Source organism: Paramormyrops kingsleyae, chromosome 4, assembly GCF_048594095.1.
Source record: "Paramormyrops kingsleyae isolate MSU_618 chromosome 4, PKINGS_0.4, whole genome shotgun sequence".
NCBI lineage: Eukaryota > Metazoa > Chordata > Actinopteri > Osteoglossiformes > Mormyridae > Paramormyrops > Paramormyrops kingsleyae.
This window is the reverse complement of record NC_132800.1, coordinates 27,807,426-27,829,982: the sequence shown is the minus strand read 5'-3', so window position 1 is coordinate 27,829,982 and position 22,557 is coordinate 27,807,426. Positions and strand designations below refer to the sequence as shown.

General features: G+C 47.2%; 1 protein-coding gene across 7 annotated transcripts in view; it reads left to right on the top strand.

Moving 5' to 3' along the window:
• Nucleotides 1-22,557, top strand: part of piezo2b (piezo-type mechanosensitive ion channel component 2b) — a 94,552-nt gene that overhangs the window by 9,653 nt on the left and 62,342 nt on the right. For 4 of the 7 annotated variants that reach the window (XM_072711017.1, XM_072711014.1, XM_072711021.1 and 1 more), the window contains exon 2: nucleotides 10,837-10,932. In XM_072711017.1, the coding sequence (XP_072567118.1) occupies nucleotides 10,837-10,932 (96 nt within the window). Of the gene's footprint in view, nucleotides 1-3,533; nucleotides 3,548-10,836; nucleotides 10,933-17,966; nucleotides 18,057-22,149; nucleotides 22,543-22,557 lie in introns of those variants that run through there. The other 3 variants (XM_072711015.1, XM_072711020.1, XM_072711019.1) reach the window with 3 other exon arrangements.

The following is a 22,557-nucleotide window of genomic DNA, read 5'->3' as shown; positions in this document are numbered from 1 at the left end:
CGAGCAGGGGGACCGGAGATGTGCTATGGGATTAATGAAGGCGAGCAGGGGGACCGGAGATGTGCTATGGGATTAATGAAGGCGAGCAGGGGGACCGGAGATGTGCTATGGGATTAATGAAGGCGAGCAGGGGGACCGGAGATGTGCTATGGGATTAATGAAGGCGAGCAGGGGGACCGGAGATGTGCTATGGGATTAATGTAGGCGAGCAGGGGGACCGGAGATGTGCTATGGGATTAATGAAGGCGAGCAGGGGGACCGGAGATGTGCTATGGGATTAATGAAGGCGAGCAGGGGGACCGGAGATGTGCTATGGGATTAATGAAGGCGAGCAGGGGGACCGGAGATGTGCTATGGGATTAATGAAGGCGAGCAGGGGGACCGGAGATGTGCTATGGGATTAATGAAGGCGAGCAGGGGGACCGGAGATGTGCTATGGGATTAATGAAGGCGAGCAGGGGGACCGGAGATGTGCTATGGGATTAATGAAGGTGAGCAGGGGGACCGGAGATGTGCTATGGGATTAATGTAGGCGAGCAGGGGGACCGGAGATGTGCTATGGGATTAATGTAGGCGAGCAGCTCTTTTAAGGAATCGCACCTACATGCGTCTGTATTAAACGGCATAGGTTTAATTTCCGTATCGCAAACAGACAATGAATGTTTTAGCCTCAAACACATTGAGTGAAATGTTACAATTTACCCTATAGTCAGCAATTGTTGTAATAAAGCCCTGGGATAAATGTAGCACCATAAATGATTTTAAAAATGCCAAGTTATTCAAAGTTTTTTATCATTTTTTTTGTTCAATAAAATTTGTGGGTATGTATGCGTATATGTACAATATATATTAATCACAATTTTCTTTTGGTTTTAATAACCAAATCATAGTGTAATAGTGTAAGGGGGCTTTAGCTCCCTTAAGATGTTTTTAGCCTCCTCCCAAATAAATCTACACTAACTAGTTGAAATAATGTGGGCCATTTCCAACAGACCGCCCCCCAATAAAAGCTTAGCACCCCTTTTCATAAATCTCTAGTGACACTCCTGGAGTGCATGCTTGTGTGTCTGTCTGTCTGTTGGTATTTCTCCGTGTGTGTGTGTGTCTGCATGTGTGTGTGTGTGTGCGTGCGTGCGTGTGTGTCTGTGTGTGTTTGTGTGTGTATGTGTGCGTGCATGTGTGTCTGCGTGTGTTTGTGTGTGTATGTGTGTGTCTGCGTGTGTTTGTGTGTGTGTCTGCGTGTGTTTGTGTGTGTGTGTGTGTGTCTGCTTGTGTATGTGTGTGTGTCTGCGTGTGTTTGTGTGTATGTGTGTGTGCGTGTGTGTATGTGTGTCTGTGTGTGTCTGCGTGTGTATGTGTGCGTGCGTGTGTGTCTGCGTGTGTATGTGTGTGTATGTCTGTGTGTCTGTGTGCGTGCGTGTGTGTCTGCGTGTGTGTATGTGTGTCTGTGTGTGTATGTGTGCGTGCGTGTGTGTCTGCGTGTGTTTGTGTGTCTGCGTGTGTATGTGTGTGTATGTGTGTGTGTCTGCGTGTGTTTGTGTGTATGTGTGTGTGTCTGCGTGTGTTTGTGTGTGTGTCTGCGTGTGTTTGTGTGTATGTGTGTGTTTGTGTGTATGTGTGTGTGTCTGCGTGTGTCTGCGTGTGTTTGTGTGTGTGTCTGCGTGTGTTTGTGTGTGTGTCTGCGTGTGTTTGTGTGTGTGTCTGCATGTGTTTGTGTGTGTGTCTGCGTGTGTCTGCGTGTGTCTGCGTGTGTTTGTGTGTGTGTCTGCGTGTGTTTGTGTGTGTGTCTGCGTGTGTTTGTGTGTGTGTCTGCATGTGTTTGTGTGTGTGTCTGCGTGCCCCAGGCAGTAGGCATTGCGGTAGGAAGCAGAGGAGGAGCTGTGAGGTTACTTACTTTAATTCGTAGATTATGTAAATTGAATAAAATATGCTGTTAAAATTGTCTACTTGCATTAATGCAAATTGATTAATATGGCTGAATTACAGACCCAAACCAATGTTTTTGGAAAGATATATTACTTTACAGCTCTCCATCAACGCATGTTATAACCTCCTGAAAAACTTGTTTTAGTTTTATCGCTGTTTTCACTCCTGGATGGTGTGTGGACTCTGTTTATTCACTGCCAGCATAGCATACATATGTACTATAAACGACACACATCATATGACTGCTGCAGAGCTATATTTAGAAACATTATATTTCAGCATAAATTTGACGATGCAAATCTACAAACCGCTAGTTGGTTCCATCGATAAAAGAGGTAAATTCTTTGTATTACTGAGTGAGTTTAGTCAAAAATCACCCAGATATACTCAAAATGGTCTCTATGGCTGCATCCAGTTACACTAATTGGAGAACGTAGCCTGTCGCAAACTGAAATGTCAATCTGGCCCAGGTGTCAGTACTCACCCCTCTGGCCCGGGCGTCGGTACATCGGCCCTCTGGGCCGGGCGTCGGTACATCGGCCCTCTGGGCCGGGTATTGGTACATCGCCCCTCATTTCCAGCTGGTTTTTTTGGAGCACGGCCAATATATTTCACTTTCCAACACTTCCTAATTTTTTTTAAGCTTATGAAGACCGTGCGGTTTCTCAAACGTCTCAAAGGCTCCTTCTTTTTGATCCGAGGGCGTCTCCATAGGACCATAACCAACACCCAAAATTGAGGCCTCAACCAAAAGTATAATTTTCACCTCGTTTAAGGCGAAGCAGCAGTGCAGTCTATGCATACTGCAGTCGACATTTCACACTCCTCCTTCAGGCTGACATGGGGGCTATCTGTGCTAAGTTTTGATCCACTGTCATCTGATTCTGTTGTCGTGATGATTAAATTAGGCTGTATTGTCTAGGTGTGCAATAATTCATTTTCCAGGTTTCATAGATTTTTCTGGGCTGGCCAGTTATGCAGAGTCAGGACCAGATGTGACAAGTCTGTCCATTTACTTTACAATGTCGTGTGACCTGCTATTTCATTCTGTCTAGACTTCAGCCGAATGATGGCATCACCCAACCCTGGTTTGTCTGGGAATAGTCCTGTGGATTTGAGCCAGTCCAAATCTTTCCACATGGAGCTGCAACTGTGCCCGGTGGCTTATACCTCCTCCTCTGGAGTTTCATGTTTTATATGCTGTCTAAAATCATAAATGTCAGTTGTGAGACTGATTGTTACACCAAAGGTTGTGGTGTTCCTTAAATAGTTCACCACTTTTAGCGTAGTCTTACTTTTATGTCTTAACAATGGTAAAGTTGATTTAAGCTAATTAAATTTGACTATTATATATTCAATTAAGTGTATAATTAAAATACTAAAATGTAGAGCAGCTACATTTTAGTCAGTGTGAGCCTGGGAACTACTATCGGCTTTTTACTGCATCTCTTAAACAGGTTCTGTAAAATTTCATGTTAGAACGGATTTAAAAAGTGTGGGAAAGTATCTCCATTTTGCTTGACTGCTGAAGGCAAGATAAAGCAAAGCACAGAGCTCTCTTTGACTGGCAGGAGAGGCGGGACACCCCCAGCAGCGCTAAGAGAGCGGCCACATCGGACAGGTCGGCGGACTCCCCGGTGCGTTTGGCGCCTTCGCCCTGGCGCATCTACACCTGGATCTGCGGCGCCCATCGCTCTGGGCAGTGCCTCTGTTATTTATGAGAGCTGAAATGCCAAAGAATAGGCGCTGTGTGAACACTTGCAAGCGCTTTATTGTGAGCTTTTAAAACACACCGCGCTGCCTTCAGCAGCTGCGGCGGCGTTGATCTGCGGAACAATGGCGTCTTTTTTTTTTACACGACTCCTTTCCGGCTTCCTCGTCACTGCTCCAGTTATTGTGTTTCTGTGTGTGTTTTAATACAGTTACCGCTGCTACAGAGCAAACAGGTGACGCCAAGCAGACTAAACAGTCGCAGCGGATCGGAGGCGCAAGCTGACGCCGGCGGCAAACAGCGGCGCTGGGCACTGACAGACGCGCGGAGTCGGGATAATGAGCGCGGTTAGCGGGAGAGAACGGGGAGCAGAGAAAGAAAATAACGCAGTTAAAAGGAAATGAAGCATTATGAAATCGTTAACCTTGACGACATGTTCTGTGTTTTTATTTTATTAAAATAATAAATCGTCTCGCTAAAATTTTCTACTGACTGCTGCACGGCTCTCCTGTGAAGCAGTAGGCCAATCTGGATAATCTGGAGGCCGCAGTCATTTGGGGAATGATTAGGGATACCCTATGATGGCTACCTGAATTTACTACATCTTACTAGGAAAACGGCTGAAAGTCAATCATTAAAATATTGCTTTAGTTGAAGCCTTTAATTATTTGATATTAGCAGTACTTAAGTATCAGAATTTGGCTGACGTTAAACGTGCGGTTAATTAGAGGTGAAAGTATGTAAATATAGCCTACCTAAGTTTATGTACTTAACCATAAAATAATTCCCCTATTAAAAATTGTCACTTGTTACTAGAAAAACTTGAATCAAAGTCTTAAAAGTTGTAACGAGCGTAAATTATCTTTATTAGAGCTATCTCTAAAATTAAAATGCCATGGCCTAAAAAATATTAAAATGGACTAATTATCAAAATGATGAAATTTTGATCATGGTGCTGAATTTTTAGTTGCAAAAAACAAATATCAAGCCATTGATAAGGTGATAAAAAACATAGTTACATAACTCCAAAATGTACCTTACTAGAAGAAAATATTGTTTCTGTTGTTTGTGTTTTAAAATGGTTTAATCGAAGGAATAAACAGTTTTAGGACACAGCTTTTTGTTGGCCTATTTGGTGTATAATTTGCCATTCATGTTGCTGAGAGTTTGCATACGACACTTCCGTAATGATCTGCACATTATTAAGTCATTATTGTTTTTGGAAATATATCTTCTGGTTATTATTATTATTAATAATAATAATAATAGCCTTTATTTGTAGAGCACCGTTTATTTAGATGTAGCTCAAAGAACTTAAAAGAATAGAATAGAATAGAAAGACTTTATTGTCATTATACTGGAGCATGGATGCTACATGTACAACGAAATTGCAGTGGCCACTTCTAAAGTGCAGACATACGGACATTACGTTTGCATACAAACAGCATTCTGCAATAGACTTGTATAACAGACATAGTAAGTAGTAAATAGTGATACAATAGTAATGCAATAACACACAGTATTGTTAAGTATTGTATTATAGTATATTAGTATATAGTATACTATAGTGTAGTATTATAAAAATGATTGCACATTGTCCTTGTGTGGAGGTGGTGTGTGTTGTATGTGCGTGTTCAGTGCAGCGATGGCTTGTCTCTGAACCTATTGGTCCTGGTCCTAATTGCCCTGTACTGGCCTTTGCAGTATGCAACAATTAACAAGACAATTGTTAACCATTATAAAAAGGAAAAACTTCTTTTAAAAAAATGATAAACGATAAAAATAGAAGAAAATGTGTATATATTTACTGGATTATTTTACTTATTAGTTTATTACCTAAGTGTATACATTCCAATACCTCTGTTATCTGCACACTCCTGGAAATTAATTATTTCTCTTTTTGAGGATTTCTTGTCCTTGTCCTTCTGTGGAGCTGTTAGTTTGTCTCTGACCATGTAAGGGTTAACGGTCAGGCCTGTGTCAGGAAGGGGGGGCAGGGGGTGCCCCAGGTAGCTAAAGACTGACCTGCCAGCAAGTTTTAACTGGCCTGTTCATGTGTAAACAGGCCACAGAAGAATAATAGATTAGGTTACCTGTGTCGGGGCCTGGTACTGTGTGTGCATGAGTCTGCGTGTGCATGTGTGTGTGTGCGCACGTGTGTGTGTGTGCATGCATGAGTCTGTGCGTGCACGGGGATTCTTGCTGGCCCGTTATGCTCTGTCACAGTTAAACATATTCTTTAGGCACCTCTCGCTGATCTACGTCTGCATTTTAGCTACATTTGGTTTTTAACAGTTTTGATTTCTGACTATCAGTGTTCTTTTGCTGTCGTTCTTGTGTTTTACCCATTTTCAGCACTCAGAAACCGAACGCTGACTTGACCAAACACTTGATTGATTTCCAAAAGCCAGGTGAGTGTGAGTGGGGGGCCTTCCTGTGAGGCGCTCTCTCTGACCCGAATGCCCCCGGAGCTGAACGTGCTTTCCTCTGGATGAACAAAAGCTTCATTCATGGGTGTAGAAAGACACACTTGGCTGTGCCATGTGGCCAGATAACTGCATGGGTGTAGATAGATGCCCCGGGCTGTGCCACGCGCCCAGGCGGCTCCATGGGCGTAGATGGATGCCCCGGCCTGTGCCACGCGCCCAGGCGGCTCCCTGGGCGTAGATGGATGCCCCGGGCCGTGCCGCGCGCCCGGGCGGCTCCATGGGCGTAGATGGATGCCCCGGGCTGTGCCACGCGCCCAGGCGGCTGGTAGATGGATGCCCCGGGCTGTGCCGCGCGCCCAGGCGGCTCCCTGGGCGTAGATGGATGCCCCGGGCTGTCCCGCGCGCCCGGGCGGCTCCATGGGCGTAGATGGATGCCCCGGCCTGTGCCACGCGCCCAGGCGGCTGGTAGATGGATGCCCCGGCCTGTGCCACGCGCCCAGGCGGCTGGTAGATGGATGCCCCGGGCTGTGCCGCGCGCCCGGGCGGCTGGTAGATGGATGCCCCGGGCTGTGCCGCGTGCCCAGGCGGCTCCTTGGGTGTAGATGGATGCCCCGGCCTGTGCCACGCGCCCAGGCGGCTGGTAGATGGATGCCCCGGCCTGTGCCACGCGCCCAGGCGGCTGGTAGATGGATGCCCCGGGCTGTGCCATGCGCCCGGGCGGCTGGTAGATGGATGCCCCGGGCTGTGCCGCGCGCCCAGGCGGCTCCCTGGGCGTAGATGGATGCCCCGGCCTGTGCCACGCGCCCAGGCAGCTGGTAGATGGATGCCCCGGCCTGTGCCACGCGCCCAGGCGGCTGGTAGATGGATGCCCCGGGCTGTGCCGCGCGCCCGGGCGGCTGGTAGATGGATGCCCCGGGCTGTGCCGCGTGCCCAGGCGGCTCCTTGGGTGTAGATGGATACCCCGGCCTGTGCCACGCGCCTGGGCGGCTGGTAGATGGATGCCCCGGCCTGTGCCGCGCGCCCAGGCGGCTCCCTGGGCGTAGATGGATGCCCCGGGCTGTGCCACGCGCCCAGGCGGCTCCATGGGTGTAGATAGATAGGGTAATGAGATTCGGTGCCTCTTACTTAGGTGTATTGGTCATATTTTCATTTCATAAGACCCCACGTGCCCCCTGTCTTGGGTCAGGTGCCGCCTCATATCATGTACACCCCAGGAAGTCCTTAACTGCTTCATATAATAGCCGTTGTTTTATGAATCAGGTGACTTTTATGGGAAATGCTTAAGCTGTTAAGTCATGCACTTCACCCCCTTTGTTTTTAGTAACCAAACACTTTTTGTTTTTATTTGGCAGTTTATCAGTAATTTTGCCCTTTTTCCTCTAAATGAGATGGTAGTGTGATTTTGCTAAAAATCTTATTTGGATGGTAAGCGTTAGATGGGGCTTTTCGGGCACAGTGCCACCATTCATAAGACTTTCCAGATGTTTCTGTGGGGCTTCACCGCAAAATGCTTCCTGTTCCTGAAAGGTGGTGGAGGTTCTCGCGATGTCATTGGCTCATTAGCCCAGTCCGGCACCCCTCAGCTTCCTTTGTTTGAGAAGAAACCTGCTCTTGACCTGAAAATATTTTTCAATGAAAAGATAAACGATGACCTTGAACTCGATATGCATCGATACGAACAAAGATCATCTCAGTGGCTTCACCAGGAGACTCCCGGTTGTGGTAGTTACAGCAGCTAATATTTTACAGTCTTTGTTTTTTCTGCGGATGTATTTAACATTTCAAGTGTTTGATTTCCTTCAGCAGAGGATTGTTTACAGGCCTTTTGTTTTTAAGAAAATGTCCCTGTAGATCTTTCGGCTGAAGCATTCCTGACGTGCTGGCAGCCCGTGCCACAAGACAGCCATCAATTATCATCCTCAGTTTGGAAAGATACAGAGCAGCCGCTCTGTTGTGCTCTCAGTTATCTGCAGAGAAGTGGAATGTTCATTTGAAAAAGGTCTATTTATGGTTGCCACCATTTTCCTTCAAGAGGAAATCAGGGAAGTACCTTGATTCTTAGGAGTAGAAGTTGTGCGCAGGAGCCTGCAGGAAGAGCAGCTCTTCTCTCGAGCAGGAATAAGCACCTTCAGCATTCGGCATGTGTCACTATGGACGTAGACTTTGGTTCGCAGATAGACCAGCGCGATCAGGCTCTTTCACAGTTTGCCCAAGGTAATGGCCCATCTATCTGGCTGGTGCTTTCTGCACCCTAAGCTCCATATTTCAGCATCAGCACATCCATGTATTTATAATTGTCTCGGCAGTTTTCCCAGCCGTCGGGAAGAGGTGCTCAGGGAGACAGTCCCCATGGCTTGGATACTCATGAAGGGCTTCATTGATTTGGATCTCCGGGAAAGTTGGAGGCAAATGTTGAACCCAGCTCACATCTGTCACTGTGTTGAGGTCACCAGATGCTTGCCCAGGCTTGACAGCTATGTTGGGATTATGGTTCTTGTGGCAGCGTCTGCTATGTGCCTATGTATGCGTGTATGTGGGAGGTTGGGGGGACTGTTTGCTAGATGCCATTTTTGGTTTAACTAGTGTCTCCCAGACCCAGTGTAAATATTTTCCCATAATTCTGCCTCCAATAAAACGAATGTTTGCGATCTTTGTGATCTACTTAATTTATGCTGCAGTTCTCTTCATTAATCCAGCCACACTGCAGATCTGCAGATGCTACGCCAATGATGAGTGAACGATGATTAATTAATTGGGGGGGGGGGAGATCTGGGAGATGCAAAGTTGGCACTCAGTACCTTTTAAAGGGGGCATTTTAAGGGGGGTGCTCAGTTAACACTCAGTACCTTTAAAGGGAGCATTTTAAGGGGGGTGTTAAGTTAACACTCAGTACCTTTAAAGGGGGCATTTTAAGGGGGGTGCTCAGTTAACACTCAGTACCTTTAAAGGGAGCATTTAAAGGGGGGTTCTAAGTTAACACTGAATACCTTTAAAGGGGGCATTTTAATGGGGGTTCTATGTTAACACTCAGTACCTTTAAAGGGAGCATTTTAAGGGGGGTGCTCAGTTAACACTCAATACCTTTAAAGGGGACATTTTAAGGGGGGTGTTAAGTTAATACTCAGTACCTTTAAGGGGGGTGTTTGGCTTTTATGGGGATGTTTTTAATACTACGGGGAAATTAGCTCAGCTCCACCACCCCACATGTCCCTCTAACCGTGTCGTTTTAGTGACCCCAGCTGGAACAGAGATACCATGATGGCCTTAATCCACCTGAAGAATCATCTGCTGCTTTTCTCTTATCTTCTTCCTAGTGGACTCACATTTGCCTGTGGCTCACGTTCAAACGGAAGCCACTGTGCCAACACTCAGCATATCATGCAATAACACACAGGACTTTGAATGTGACCCCTGCCCGCTCCCTGAGGAGCGTCAGACTCTGAATGTGACCCCCGCCCACTCCCTGAGGAGCGTCAGACTCTGAATGTGACCCCCGCCCGCTCCCTGAGGAGCGTCGGACTCTGAATGTGACCCCCGCCCGCTCCCTGAGGAGCGTCGGACTCTGAATGTGCCCCCCACCCGCTCCCTGAGGAGCGTCGGACTCTGAATGTGACCCCCGCCCGCTCCCTGAGGAGCGTCGGACTCTGAATGTGACCCCCGCCCGCTCCCTGAGGAGCGTCGATTGTTAGATGATTAGAAACCTCCAATAGTTGCTACTTACACACCAGCAAAAATGTCAGTAACTGTCATAATTAAAGTGCACAGGGCATAATTACAGCCCCAAGTCCCGTTTCAAGTACATCATTGATTCTGCTTCATCCTTTCAGCCCCAAAGAGTCCTTCAGTGCTGTTAAAATAATAGAGTCCAGCCTGTACCTCTGTGGACGAGGGCGGAGTGGAGCCGGGGTGAGGCAAGCCAGTCCAATGGAGCAGCCCATTTGTCACACTGCCATTAAAGGCAGCTCTACCTTTGGGCGAATGTGACAGTCTGTAAGAATAGCCCACAGTGGAGGGGGGGTGCTTTATCATTCTGAGCATAAATATCCATCTGTCTTTCGAACCGGGGTGGGGGGGGGCGTGTCATCCAGGGCCCCCTAGTGGGTGATCCAGATCAGCACTGTCACCTGTTAGGTCTCATGGTACAGGATATGTTTCTAAGTAAGATCTTAATCTGCCAAATTGATGAACTAAATAGGTTGTATTCTGGGTAAGGACATCATGCAAATGTGTCATCTTAGACAAACGTAAGCAAAGCTGACAGCTCTGTCACTTCCATGGGGTTTATACCCCGCCATGGACTTCCTGCAGGCTGCCAGAGTGAGGCAGTACCTCTCAGCCATATCTGAACGCCATCTCAGCAGGTGCTGGATTTAGTTACCAGAGAGCAGGATGTTTGTTTCTGTACTCCTGTGTTTTGTCACAGGATGGAGGCCTGCGTGAGGTTTGGGTCCGGCTGAGCGACATTCGTAAGGAAGCAGGAAGGGAAACTTCATTCCCGAGTGAGAGATTAAAAGATGGTGCTAATGTTCTTCACTTGTAACGTTATTACTCAGACCTGATAGCACTTGCACTAGTCAGTGCGTATCTAGTCAGTGCGTATCTAGTCAGTGCGTATCTCACCAGTGCATATCCAGTCAATGTGCATCATCTTCTCCCCCCCCCCATATAAACAGAAGAACTGCGGTTTCTGTCAGCTGCTCCTGCTCACCGTCGACATGAGTGTCCCTCTTCTTCCTGTCCATGACCATGGCTGCCATCTCTCTTTTTCAGCCTGCATGTTCCGGTACAATGGCCTGTCCCTGGTGTACCTCATCTACCTCTTGCTGATTCCTCTTTTTGCGGACCCGACGAGAACAACGATGCAGGGTAAGAAGGCGGCTCCTCCCTGGCCTCTGCTGGCTCTTATTGGGTCGGGCTTCCAACTGCTGTATGTGGTCTCATTTGCGCACACACACTATTCCAGTGTGCAGAGGCAGTGTCGTATGTGGTCTCATTTGCGCACACACACTATTCCAGTGTGCAGAGGCAGTGTCGTATGTGGTCTCATTTGCGCACACACACTATTCCAGTGTGCAGAGGCAGTGTTTTATGTGGTCTCATTTGCACACACACACTATTCCAGTGTGCAGAGGCAGTGCTGTATGTGGTCTCATTTGCGCACACACACTATTCCAGTGTGCAGAGGCAGTGCTGTATGTGGTCTCATTTGCGCACACACACTATTCCAGTGTGCAGAGGCAGTGTTGTATGTGGTCTCATTTGCGCACACACACTATTCCAGTGTGCAGAGGCAGTGCTGTATGTGGTCTCATTTGCGCACACACACTATTCCAGTGTGCAGAGGCAGTGCTGTATGTGGTCTCATTTGCGCACACACACTATTCCAGTGTGCAGAGGCAGTGCTGTATGTGGTCTCATTTGCGCACACACACTATTCCAGTGTGCAGAGGCAGTGCTGTATGTGGTCTCATTTGCGCACACACACTATTCCAGTGTGCAGAGGCAGTGCTGCAAGCTGACATGGGATCTGAAACACTAACGGGGGTCCTAACATGTTTGACATGTTAACATGTTACCAGACATGCTGACATAGAGCCTGACACGCTGACGTGGGGCCTGACATGCTAAAATGAGGCCTGACACAGTGACGTGAGGCCTGACACGCAGATATAGGGCCTGACATTCTGACGCGGGGCCGGACACACTCACATGAGGCCTGACACTCTGACGTGAGGCCTGCCACACTGACGGTTGGCCTGACACGCTGACGTGGGGCCTGACACGCTGACATGGGTATTATTAGTACTATTAATATAATACATTATTAGTATTATTAGTCAAACACTGCACATATCTTGCCTGCCAGAATTATGTTTGTTCTACTTAGAGCAAAAACAAAATATTTAATTGATTTTAAACTTTCATATTTACTAGCTGTTTCGCAATCAGAAAACTTACAGCTGCAATTCACATTCTACTAGAACAAACGTAGCCGGGAATGTGCTGTCACACACAGGTCCCCCTTGGTGTGTGCTGATGCTCGCCATCATATCGGCTATTTAATTGCCGCCATTGGAGTAGAAACACCAGCTCTCACAGGACTGACCCACTGGGAACATTCCTGAACTTCTCGATGGCCAGTCCACACATTTCAACAAATACATCACCAGCGATGTAGTCACACTGCTGCATCCACCTACTGTCCGGTTCGTGGAACTGCAGGCTGTTTGTACTGTCGTTTAGTTTTATTCATCTGTTCACTCTCATTGGGCAGGTGCTCTGTTCACTTAGGGCTGCCATTGCATGTATGCAAATGTGAAAATGAAATAGCCAGCTTGGAAAATATAGTCATTGAGTGATTCTTTCATTCAGTGGCTGATTGTTCAGCCACATTCCCAGCAAACAGTAACTTAAGCATTACTGTATATCAGCTCCAGCACACTTACATCACCGGCAAGCAAAGGGTCTTGTGCCGCGCCGTGCTGACAGGGACGAGGCCGCGTCTGTACCCCGCCCCGAACATGCTACATACCGCAGGCATAGCTCTGTACTTTTAAGGAGGTTGAGGTGTACCATACCCTTTCTAACAGCAAACGCAGAATCTCTGAAAAACCAATAAAGGCTGGTTCACCTCTGATGCGTGTTTTGTTTTAAATTCAGATTATTTATTTTCTGGCAATTTATTTTTAAGTTATTTTCCGTTATCTGATGACGAGTTTATGGACACATATGTTTGCATGGAATGATACTGGTCAAACAAATAAATGGCCCTTGCTGTTTTTAAAGTGACCAAACAATGTGTTTAATGAATAATTCATTTTCCCTAATAAAGGTATCCGGTTAGCAGGCAGCGTTCTGCGATCTCCCATGAAAAGTACACAGACAGGAAACAGGAAGAAGGTTAAAATGCCCCCCCCACTCAGTTTTTGAAGTGGACCACTTACACTCTCATCAATACTTAAAGAGATGTGCATATATGTTACTTAAAGCCTTTCAGATGAGTGACTATATTCAGACTATCGCCATGCATGCATCACACCAGACATGTTTGAAACTCGGGACTGAAAGTGCGGAAGTCGTATGTCCGGAACACTCTGGGCAGCAGCCGGAGGAAGCAATGTTTTACTACTGAGCTACGGGCTGCAGGACCGTCCCTGTCACATTAAAGGAAGCTCAGTAGAGAGGTTCACATAGTCAGGGAGCACCATGTGACATGTCCCCACGCAGGCCGCAGCCCCACGCAGGCCTCAGCCCCACGCAGGCCGCAGCCCCACGCAGGCCGCAGCCCCACGCAGGCCGCAGCCCCACGCAGGCCGCAGCCCCACCCTATTATACTAGGGGATGGTAGGTGGCTGAGTGGGTTAAACCTCACTAAACCCCGCCCTCACTAAAACAGTCACATGTCCTTGGGCTCTTCAGCAAGACCTTTAACCCCCCCAGCTGCAGGGGCACCACATGTTGGCTGACCCTGGGCTGTGACCCCCAGGCTATGGAGAGCAGGATTGGGTCAGTGAAGAGTAGCATTCCAGCACACCTGTACTGCCTGAAAGGCAAATGTAGGATTTAGACAAATGTTTTAGTCACACAGGCCAGTTATATTTTTCAGGTGAGCAGACTAAGGTGTCTCACTCTGCCCGCTGTCTCACCATCTCAGCCTTTTACTGGCCCTCCGCACTAAACGGCGAGTGACAGGTGAGCAGACTAAGGTGTCTCACTCTGCCCGCTGTGTCACCATCTCAGCCTTTTACTGGCCCTCCGCACTAAACGGCGAGTGACAGGTGAGCAGACTAAGGTGTCACACTCTGCCCGCTGTCTCACCATCTCAGCCTTTTACTGGCCCTCCGCACTAAACGGCGAGTGACAGGTGAGCAGACTAAGGTGTCTCACTCTGCCCGCTGTGTCACCATCTCAGCCTTTTACTGGCCCTCCGCACTAAACGGCGAGTGACAGGTGAGCAGACTAAGGTGTCACACTCTGCCCGCTGTCTCACCATCTCAGCCTTTTACTGGCCCTCCGCACTAAACGGCGAGTGACAGGTGAGCAGACTAAGGTGTCACACTCTGCCCGCTGTCTCACCATCTCAGCCTTTTACTGGCCCTCCGCACTAAACGGCGAGTGACAGGTGAGCAGACTAAGGTGTCTCACTCTGTCCGCTGTCTCGCCATCTCAGCCTTTTACTGGCCCTCTGCACTAAACGGCGAGTGACAGGTGAGCAGACTAAGGTGTCTCACTCTGCCCGCTGTCTCACCATCTCAGCCTTTTACAGCGTCAACATAAACCAAGCTTACTAAGGCAGCCATCAAATAACATTCATGAATTAGTAATGGATTCCAAGCAGCTCGTCACTGGTACCACTAAGGTGCCACATTGTGAGATCAGGAGGGAAAATTGACCTTTTACCAAAGAATAATAGTGAAGTTGTGAACTAATTCTTCTGCATTCCATGCAGCTTCCATTGAAATGCTCAGGCCATAACGGCAGATAACATATACGCTCTATGTAAGGCATTTAAGACTCATAAAACAGTGAAGTGCATTCATAATACATCCTGCATACATAATACATTATAACACATGGCATAAGTGGTAATACCTGCCCATAAACACCTGTTGCAAAATGCATAAGGTTATTATACTAATGATACAGTATCGTTAGTGCTCTGAGGGCTTTAAGTGTTACAAAAATGCTGGTTAAAATAGAACGTACAGATTGAAGACAGTATTACAGCAGATGAATGTGACACTTTTAGCTGTTCAGTCTATTTCATGGAACCTTTTCAGTCTTGTGAATGGGGAAAATCAGAAACCTGCTTAATACAGAACTCCTCTTTTGGACGAAACCCAAAGAGACCACTAGAGGCAGCATTGCTTCCTCAAGAAGTAGGCCCGAGTTACATAAAAGTGAATGCGAGCCATTTGCTCTTTGCTCTTCTGGTCCTTGGCTGGCCTGCTTGGTCCATTTCTCTTCAGAGCTCATCAGAAGGGCCTGAAGGTGTGAACAGGTCCTGGAAGGCATAGTGGCAGTGGGAAACAGAAGCACTGTCTCTGCCTGATTTTAAATTAGCTCTTCATCAATATGTATCTGCCAGGACCAGGTTCTTGGTCTGTAGAGTCAAGCTGGGGGAGTGGCGAAGAGCAGCACAGCGGGCTACACCCTGCGAGGAAGATGGCTGCTCCCCACAGGGCCTGACTGGTACCAGTGTGGTGAGCTGCAATAGGCAGCCCTGACTGATAAGGAGCATAAGAAGGACCTCCTGGCCCTGCAGCCCTGTCTGATGAGGAGCGCAGGATGGACCTCCTGGCCCTGCACCCCTGTCTGATTCAGGAGCGCAGGATGGAACTCCTGGCCCTGCACCCCTGTCTAATGAGGAGCGCAGGATGGACCTCCTGGCCCTGCAGCCCTGTCTGATGAGGAGTACAGGATGGACCTCCTGGCGTAGACAGTAAGGTCAGCCAGTCCCAGGAGCAGTTGGAGTTAAGGGTCAGACCTGCTTAGTGACACAGCAGGACATGTGCATGAATGCGCGCTTGTGTGGTGCTGCAGTAAATGAGAGGAAGCTGCAGTGCAGAAGGTGAGGTGGCGTGGCGCCGGCTGAATGGACCCTCACAACGGAGGCACTCGGCACGACCTGACGGCAGCCAGAGGCTCGATTCCCCCACTCAGAACTATGCTATGAAAAAGCAGAAGCGGTTCACCCCAGAATGAAGACTTTGATTAAGAGCGAATGGTGACATTACACGTTAATACAGCAAGAGGAAGCAGTGAGCCCATCTGGGTTGGATTGAGCTGAGAAACAGTTACTCCTTCTTCATGGCAAAGGATTCGGGAGGGTTTGGGCCAGCGGAGGTTCAAGGAGAGGCTGTGTTACAGTCACAGCCGAATCCAGATGAATGGACCTGTTGTTCATATTCTATATAGTTCACACTTGAATCTGCTCTTCAGTATATCAAGTGATGCGTAAATAAACATAAAATATAGCTGTTCAGATATTTTATAGGGTCTACACTTGGGGGTTGTGACCACCCCAGGATTCAGTGGGGTGTGGGTGATTGACCCTTGAATATAGCCGTTCTCATATTTTATAGGGTCTGCACTTGGGAGGTGTGACCTGCCCAGGATCCAGTGGGGTGTGGGTGATTGACCCTTGAATATAGCCGTTCTCATATTTTATAGGGTCTGCACTTGGGAGGTGTGACCTGCCCAGGATCCAGTGGGGTGTGGGTGATTGACCCTTGAATATAGCCGTTCAGATATTTTATAGGGTCTGCACTTGGGAGGTGTGACCTGCCCAGGATCCAGTGGGTGGTGGGTGATTGACCCTTGAATATAGCCGTTCTCATATTTTATAGGGTCTGCACCTGGGAGGTGTGACCTCCCCAGGATCCAGTGGGGTGTGGGTGATTGACCCTTGAATATAGCCGTTCTCATATTTTATAGGGTCTGCACTTGGGAGGTGTGACCATCCCAGGATCCCGTGGGGTGTGGGTGATTGACCCTTGAATATCGCCGTTCTCATATTTTATAGGGTCTACACTTGGGAGGTGTGACCTCCCCAGGATCCAGTGGGGTGTGGGTGATTGACCCTTGAATATAGCCGTTCTCATATTTTATAGGGTCTGCACTTGGGAGGTGTGACCACCCCAGGATCCAGTGGGGTGTGAGTGATTGACCCTTGAATATAGCCGTTCTCATATTTTATAGGGTCTGCACTTGGGAGGTGTGACCTCCCCAGGATCCAGTGGGGTGTGGGTGATCGTTCTCATATTTTATAGGGTCTACACTTGGGAGGTGTGACCTCCCCAGGATTCAGTGGGGTATGGGTGATTGACCCTTGAATATAGCCGTTCTCATATTTTATAGGGTCTGCACTTGAGAGGTGTGACCTCCCCAGGATCCAGTGGGGTGTGGGTGATCGTTCTCATATTTTATAGGGTCTACACTTGGGAGGTGTGACCACCCCAGGATCCAGTGGGGTGTGGGTGATTGAACCTTGAATATAGCCGTTCTCATATTTTATAGGGTCTACACTTGGGAGGTGTGACCTCCCCAGGATCCAGTGGGGTGTGGGTGATTGACCCTTGAATATAGCCGTTCTCATATTTTATAGGGTCTGCACTTGGGAGGTGTGACCTCCCCAGGATCCAGTGGGGTGTGGGTGATTGACCCTTGAATATTGCTGTTCTCATATTTTATAGGGTCTGCACTTGGAGGGTGTTACTGCCCCAGGATCTATGCTGAAAGTACAGAAGCTAATCTGCATTATTGTGCGTTTTTAATTCCCCCGGCAGCACAGGATATTTGCATAATCGGCTCATTGGCACGCTAATGAAGGCAGGAACAAACCTGCTACTGGAAGGCTTGATGCCATAGCCTGAGGCCAGTGGTCCTAGACCTGCTGTCTGCAACAAGCATGCCGTCTGTGTGGCTGTATTAAATTATACCAGCAGTACAGTAAACACCACACCAGTAACAGTACTGTCCTCAATTACTCTGCAGTGGAGTATTGGCACGACGGCCAAGATGTGCCCAGGGCACCCCACCTCCTGGTAGACACCAAGCATTGCAGTTTGAACATATTTCTGGACAGATGAGCCATGGAGGCAGTCTGTTTCCATGACAACAAACAGATTAGTCAAAATACCTGTGGGTGCCCAATAAAAGACAAATCTCTACCAGCCGATTCTGTTAAAAGCAGAGATGGCCAGTGTTTCAATTAAATATATTTAAAATACGTAATTATTTATTTTTGAGTATATTATAAATTGTATTTTGCTGAACGGAAAAAAATCAAATGTAATCTATAAAAAATACTTTGAGAGACTATTTTATGTATAAAAGATTTTAAATACAGCCTATCACCGTCTTAGATGCAACTATATCACGTGACCCACCCTGCCGGGCCCAGCTTGCTCGCTGTGAATCTTCGTTTTCCCGTGACCGGTAATGCTAGGAAAGAAGCTGCTTTGGTGCTCAATGCAGATTGCCTTAAGGTAAAGTGTGTGGTAAGATACACTATCAGATACTGCTCACTGAATGTCATTATAGGACAGTAAAATAGAGCAGTTAGCAGACAGCAGTGCCTTGCTCGGGAACTTGTGAATTAACTTTCTGGCGTGCTAGTGGTATTCTGGTTCATTTCAACAAGCATGCTCAGGCAGAGGCATCTTGTGGTTTGCCATATATAGAAGACTTTAATAGCGATAAATCAGGCTAGCTACTTTTGTTCATACGGACAAAATTAATTTCTAAAAGCTAGACGCAGGAGTTTTATAGCCACTAAGCCTGTATCAACGGGAGAAGCGACTGGTGAACTTGACGTGGAATATTATTATGACGTGGAATATTATATTCCGTTTTTTTTTTTTTTTTTTGGAGCATTTATCTAAAAAACAGTTTAAAATCAGGTTGTTCTTCGAGTTTGATCAGGTTCGGCACCCCACCTAAGACAAAGCGGGAAATTCACGCATTATGATAGTGAATTTAAGAAACCGTTGGTGTGCCCGCGTCACCCTTGCCAGCCATCGACACTAATTCTGTGGGAAACACTGGCTATAATTTAAGGGCGTAACGGGTCTGAAACCTAGACCGAAATCTCCATAGGAGATCATGAACGTTTGTATCGCAGTTCGGAATATCCCCCCCACTCCCACTCCCACTCCCACTCCCAGCCCCAGCCCGAGCCGAGCCCGCTGCCGCAGGTGCAGCCTCTTGAGTTCTTATTACGTTACTAATGCTACAAAAGTATTTTTTTATTTCACAGTTAACAATATAACACGTTACAAAAATATTATTCTATTGAAAGTTGTGAAGTTGGGCAACGCTGTATATTTTGTAAATATTACACATTACTAGGACTGTAACTATTCACGTGTTCGTCGTGTACTGTTACTATTTTGTACGTAAATTTTCAAATTACAGATTATTTGTATTTTAATTAAATACAAAATTTTGCTGTGAGAAAATGTATCTTATCTTGTGACATTTGATAAGCAAGATATTTTTTTATGTATTTGTGCCCATCAGTTAAAAGTACGAAGATTCTACAACATCCTGCTTTTTGCTTTGGGTGGAGGGTTCTGGGTAGTAATTAACACATACTGGTCACCTGACAAGTTCTCTTACAATTAATGGGCATCTTAAATCAAGCGGTTGCTGTGCTGTGCCCTGATGTCAGTAGCTGCTGAGGTCTTTCCATGTCACACCGCTTAGGGTCTGTATGGGTTTCCAGCACATAAACGCTCACTGAGGGGGTGCCTGTTATATTCACTTGCCAGACGACAGGCTGTGTGATGGCTCATGGCCTTTTAAAAGCCTGGATTTTTTTTCTCAGCCCTGATAGATGAAGGTTCTAATGTACAGGAGTAATCAAATGATGCAGGGAGAGGCAGTGGACCTCTCAGCAGTGGCAGGACTGAAGGATGGCTTTTCTTTGATGGACATGCCAGTAAGGGAGATGGAGAGCGATCAGAGAGGTTCTAATGAGATTTAAAGTTTGTATCCTGCAGCAGGCTGGTTATGAAAGGACCCACCTGCAGTCCAGTGTCTGTCCCCCTTGGTGAAAGGAAAAGCAAGCACTGGGCTTGGACCCAGACCCGTGCAGCAGTAACCAATAATAACTGAGGAGATGCTCCCTGCTGTGACACAATGGGCTGTAATATCTGTCCCTGAGGTGGCACATATAACAGAGAATGGGCCCCAGATTGAGAGAGAAGTCGTCAATAGTATCAAAAGCCTGTTTTATTAGCCATTCCATTCTAAGCATTTTTAGGAACTGACTGACACTTTGCAGTCGATTCCTGCAATAAAATACTGCAGAGCTATAAAATCGCAATTGTAGCAGTTTTCTGGAAGGTTGAGTAGAGTTTCTTTAAAAGCACAATAAAAATATCAATCAAAAAGACACAATTCAATAAGGAAGGGATACTCATTGCTTTGCGAATATTTAACCTAACACAGAATAGGAATATTAAGCAGGATAATAGTGTGTATTGTATTACTGCATATAAACCTTGCTATACTGAAATGGAGATTGTATCTGGGAGGAAATGTGTTTTAGTGCTAGAAAGGAACTTGCCACTATTCATTTTCTAATTATTTTAGCTGCCTGTATCAACCTTCTTCTGAATCAGCTGAACTTGTAGCTACATTTTTGTATAGTTTAAATGACACTTCCCATGTAAACCTTCATCCATAATTCTCTCCTGCCCCTTCACCTCCTTGTCTACTGTGTGGTGAGTGTACTGGCGCAGAATGACTACCGCTACACAGTGCTGGGTGAAGTGGCTCCCATTGGTTTTATAAAGCGCTTTGGGTGTCTTGTAAAGCACTATATAAATGTAACATTCATTCACTCATTCATCCTCCCATGCCAATGGCCACACCATCCTTATTTCACATCCCGCCTACCCAGGAAAGTGCCGCTGTTCCTGTAGGAGGCCCTGCTGAGTAGATAGATGATGTCTTCCCCACTACGACGCTGTGAGCCCTTACAGTAACGGTGGCCTCTCCACTTAGATAGAATGAGCAGCAATAACTGCACATTTGTCAGTCAAGGAGACTTCGCACCCTTGAGAGTATCTCAAGTTCTCCGTTCTGTTTACAGTCCTGCCCTGAGAGTGTCTATCACTGTTCTCCGTTCTGTTTTCAGTCCTGCCCTGAGAGTGTCTCTCACTGTTCTCCGTTCTGTTTACACAAGCCAGCCCTGCTTGTTCTCTAATCCCCTGACTTGCCATTTCCCCTAATTCACCCATAGACCCACCAGTGCTGTTAAGTGTTCTTTGACGTGAATAGCTGTAATATTTTATTTTTCATATGTTAACGATTTCACTTCCCAGGGTCGAATTGTTTCAGTAACAATAACAAAAAGTACCTAAAAGGATGGTAATGGCTCTGATCTGCTGAGTGGCAGACCTCTCCCTAGACAGAGATCTGCAGTGAGATCCATGTTGCAGGCTCTCTCTAGATGCTGTGGCTGAGCTCCTCACCCTTGAACCTCTGAAAAGAGATCGGTGGAAAGATCAGGCAGTTCTCAGCCTTTATTTGTTTGGGTTTGGCTTCCGTGATAAACTGCAGACGACAGGAGGAGCAGAGCTGAGTGCTGCTGTTTACACCTTCACTGCTCATGCAGCTCACGGTGATGCCAACTACAGGACCAGGGTCTCAGAGCCTAACCTGAGGCCAGCTCACGGTGATGCCAACTACAGGACCAGGGTCTCAGAGCCTAACCTGAGGCCATGTCACGGTGATGCCAACTACAGGACCAGGGTCTCAGAGCCTAACGTGAGGCCAGGTCACGGTGATGCCAACTACAGGACCAGGGTCTCAGAGCCTAACGTGAGGCCAGGTCACGGTGATGCCAACTACAGGACTTACTTAGGTCATCACACAAAGAAACAAATGCTCTCACAAAAGCCAGTTTGTTTGGAGAAAATACAGAAGATCATGACAATAACACTAGATAGTGGTGTGTGGAGTGACTCGTTTCAGAAAGCAGACCTTCAAGCTGCCTGCAGACCATGCAGTTTCCACAAACCTTTCCCATCTGTCTGGTGGTACCACTCATTTCTGTGGTAATGAGAACAATAAAGCTGCAGGCTAGTTTTATGGGGAAACAGTTGACATGGCACACATCTGAAAGTAAACGCCTTAAATATTTTATGCAGTCTGACCAACAAAGAAATAAAAAGCTATACAAATGTCACATTGCAGGTTCCTGGAAAGTGATTAATAATTAAAAAAAAAACAACAGGCTCTGTCATGTACCAGTGGAGCTGACATTTAAGATGACATTTCCCCTCATTTGTGTTCTGCTTATATGCAATGATAATGACAAAGCATGTGTGTTTTCAAGTGGCCTGGCTGAGAATGTTGGTTACCCGCAAGCTTCTTGACGATTGGCCATGAAGCTTTGTGTTTATCTGAAGAATCTGAGCCAGTCTGCTCTCTTGATGTTTTTTCCCAATGGATGGAGTGGGTGGCAGTTACTGTTCCCAAGTTACATCCATTGAATTTGGTGGCCTTTTGACCACAGTCTAAGAAGAGCAGCCAGTCATCTGATTCTGACCTGCTGACTTTCCCACCCAGCGCCGATGCCTTTGTGCCAGAAAACCTGGACCCTGCCCACGGAATCTCCCCAAGTGCATCTGTGGACATGGGGATGCAGAAGGTCTCATGGGCCAGACGAGACGAGGCGGGGGAAAGCTAGTCCTCCACGATGCTGGCCGCGTGCACCTGGGCCCTCTGCTTTAGTGCCAATGCAGCCCACTGTCTCTTCCGGTGCCCAGAGAACTGAAGAATGAGACCGCAGCCCAAGCTCCTCGCAGGGCACCACTGCCAGCTGCCTTGATAGTCATGTGACTTGGGCTAAGCCAATGAATCTTAAATAACACAGCCGTAAGCTATAAGGCCCGAATGCGAAGAGAAGCACACTTTGTAAATTTGCAGTTATAGGACAGCTTCAGTGTGGGCCTGAGTGAGGTAAACATGATGTGT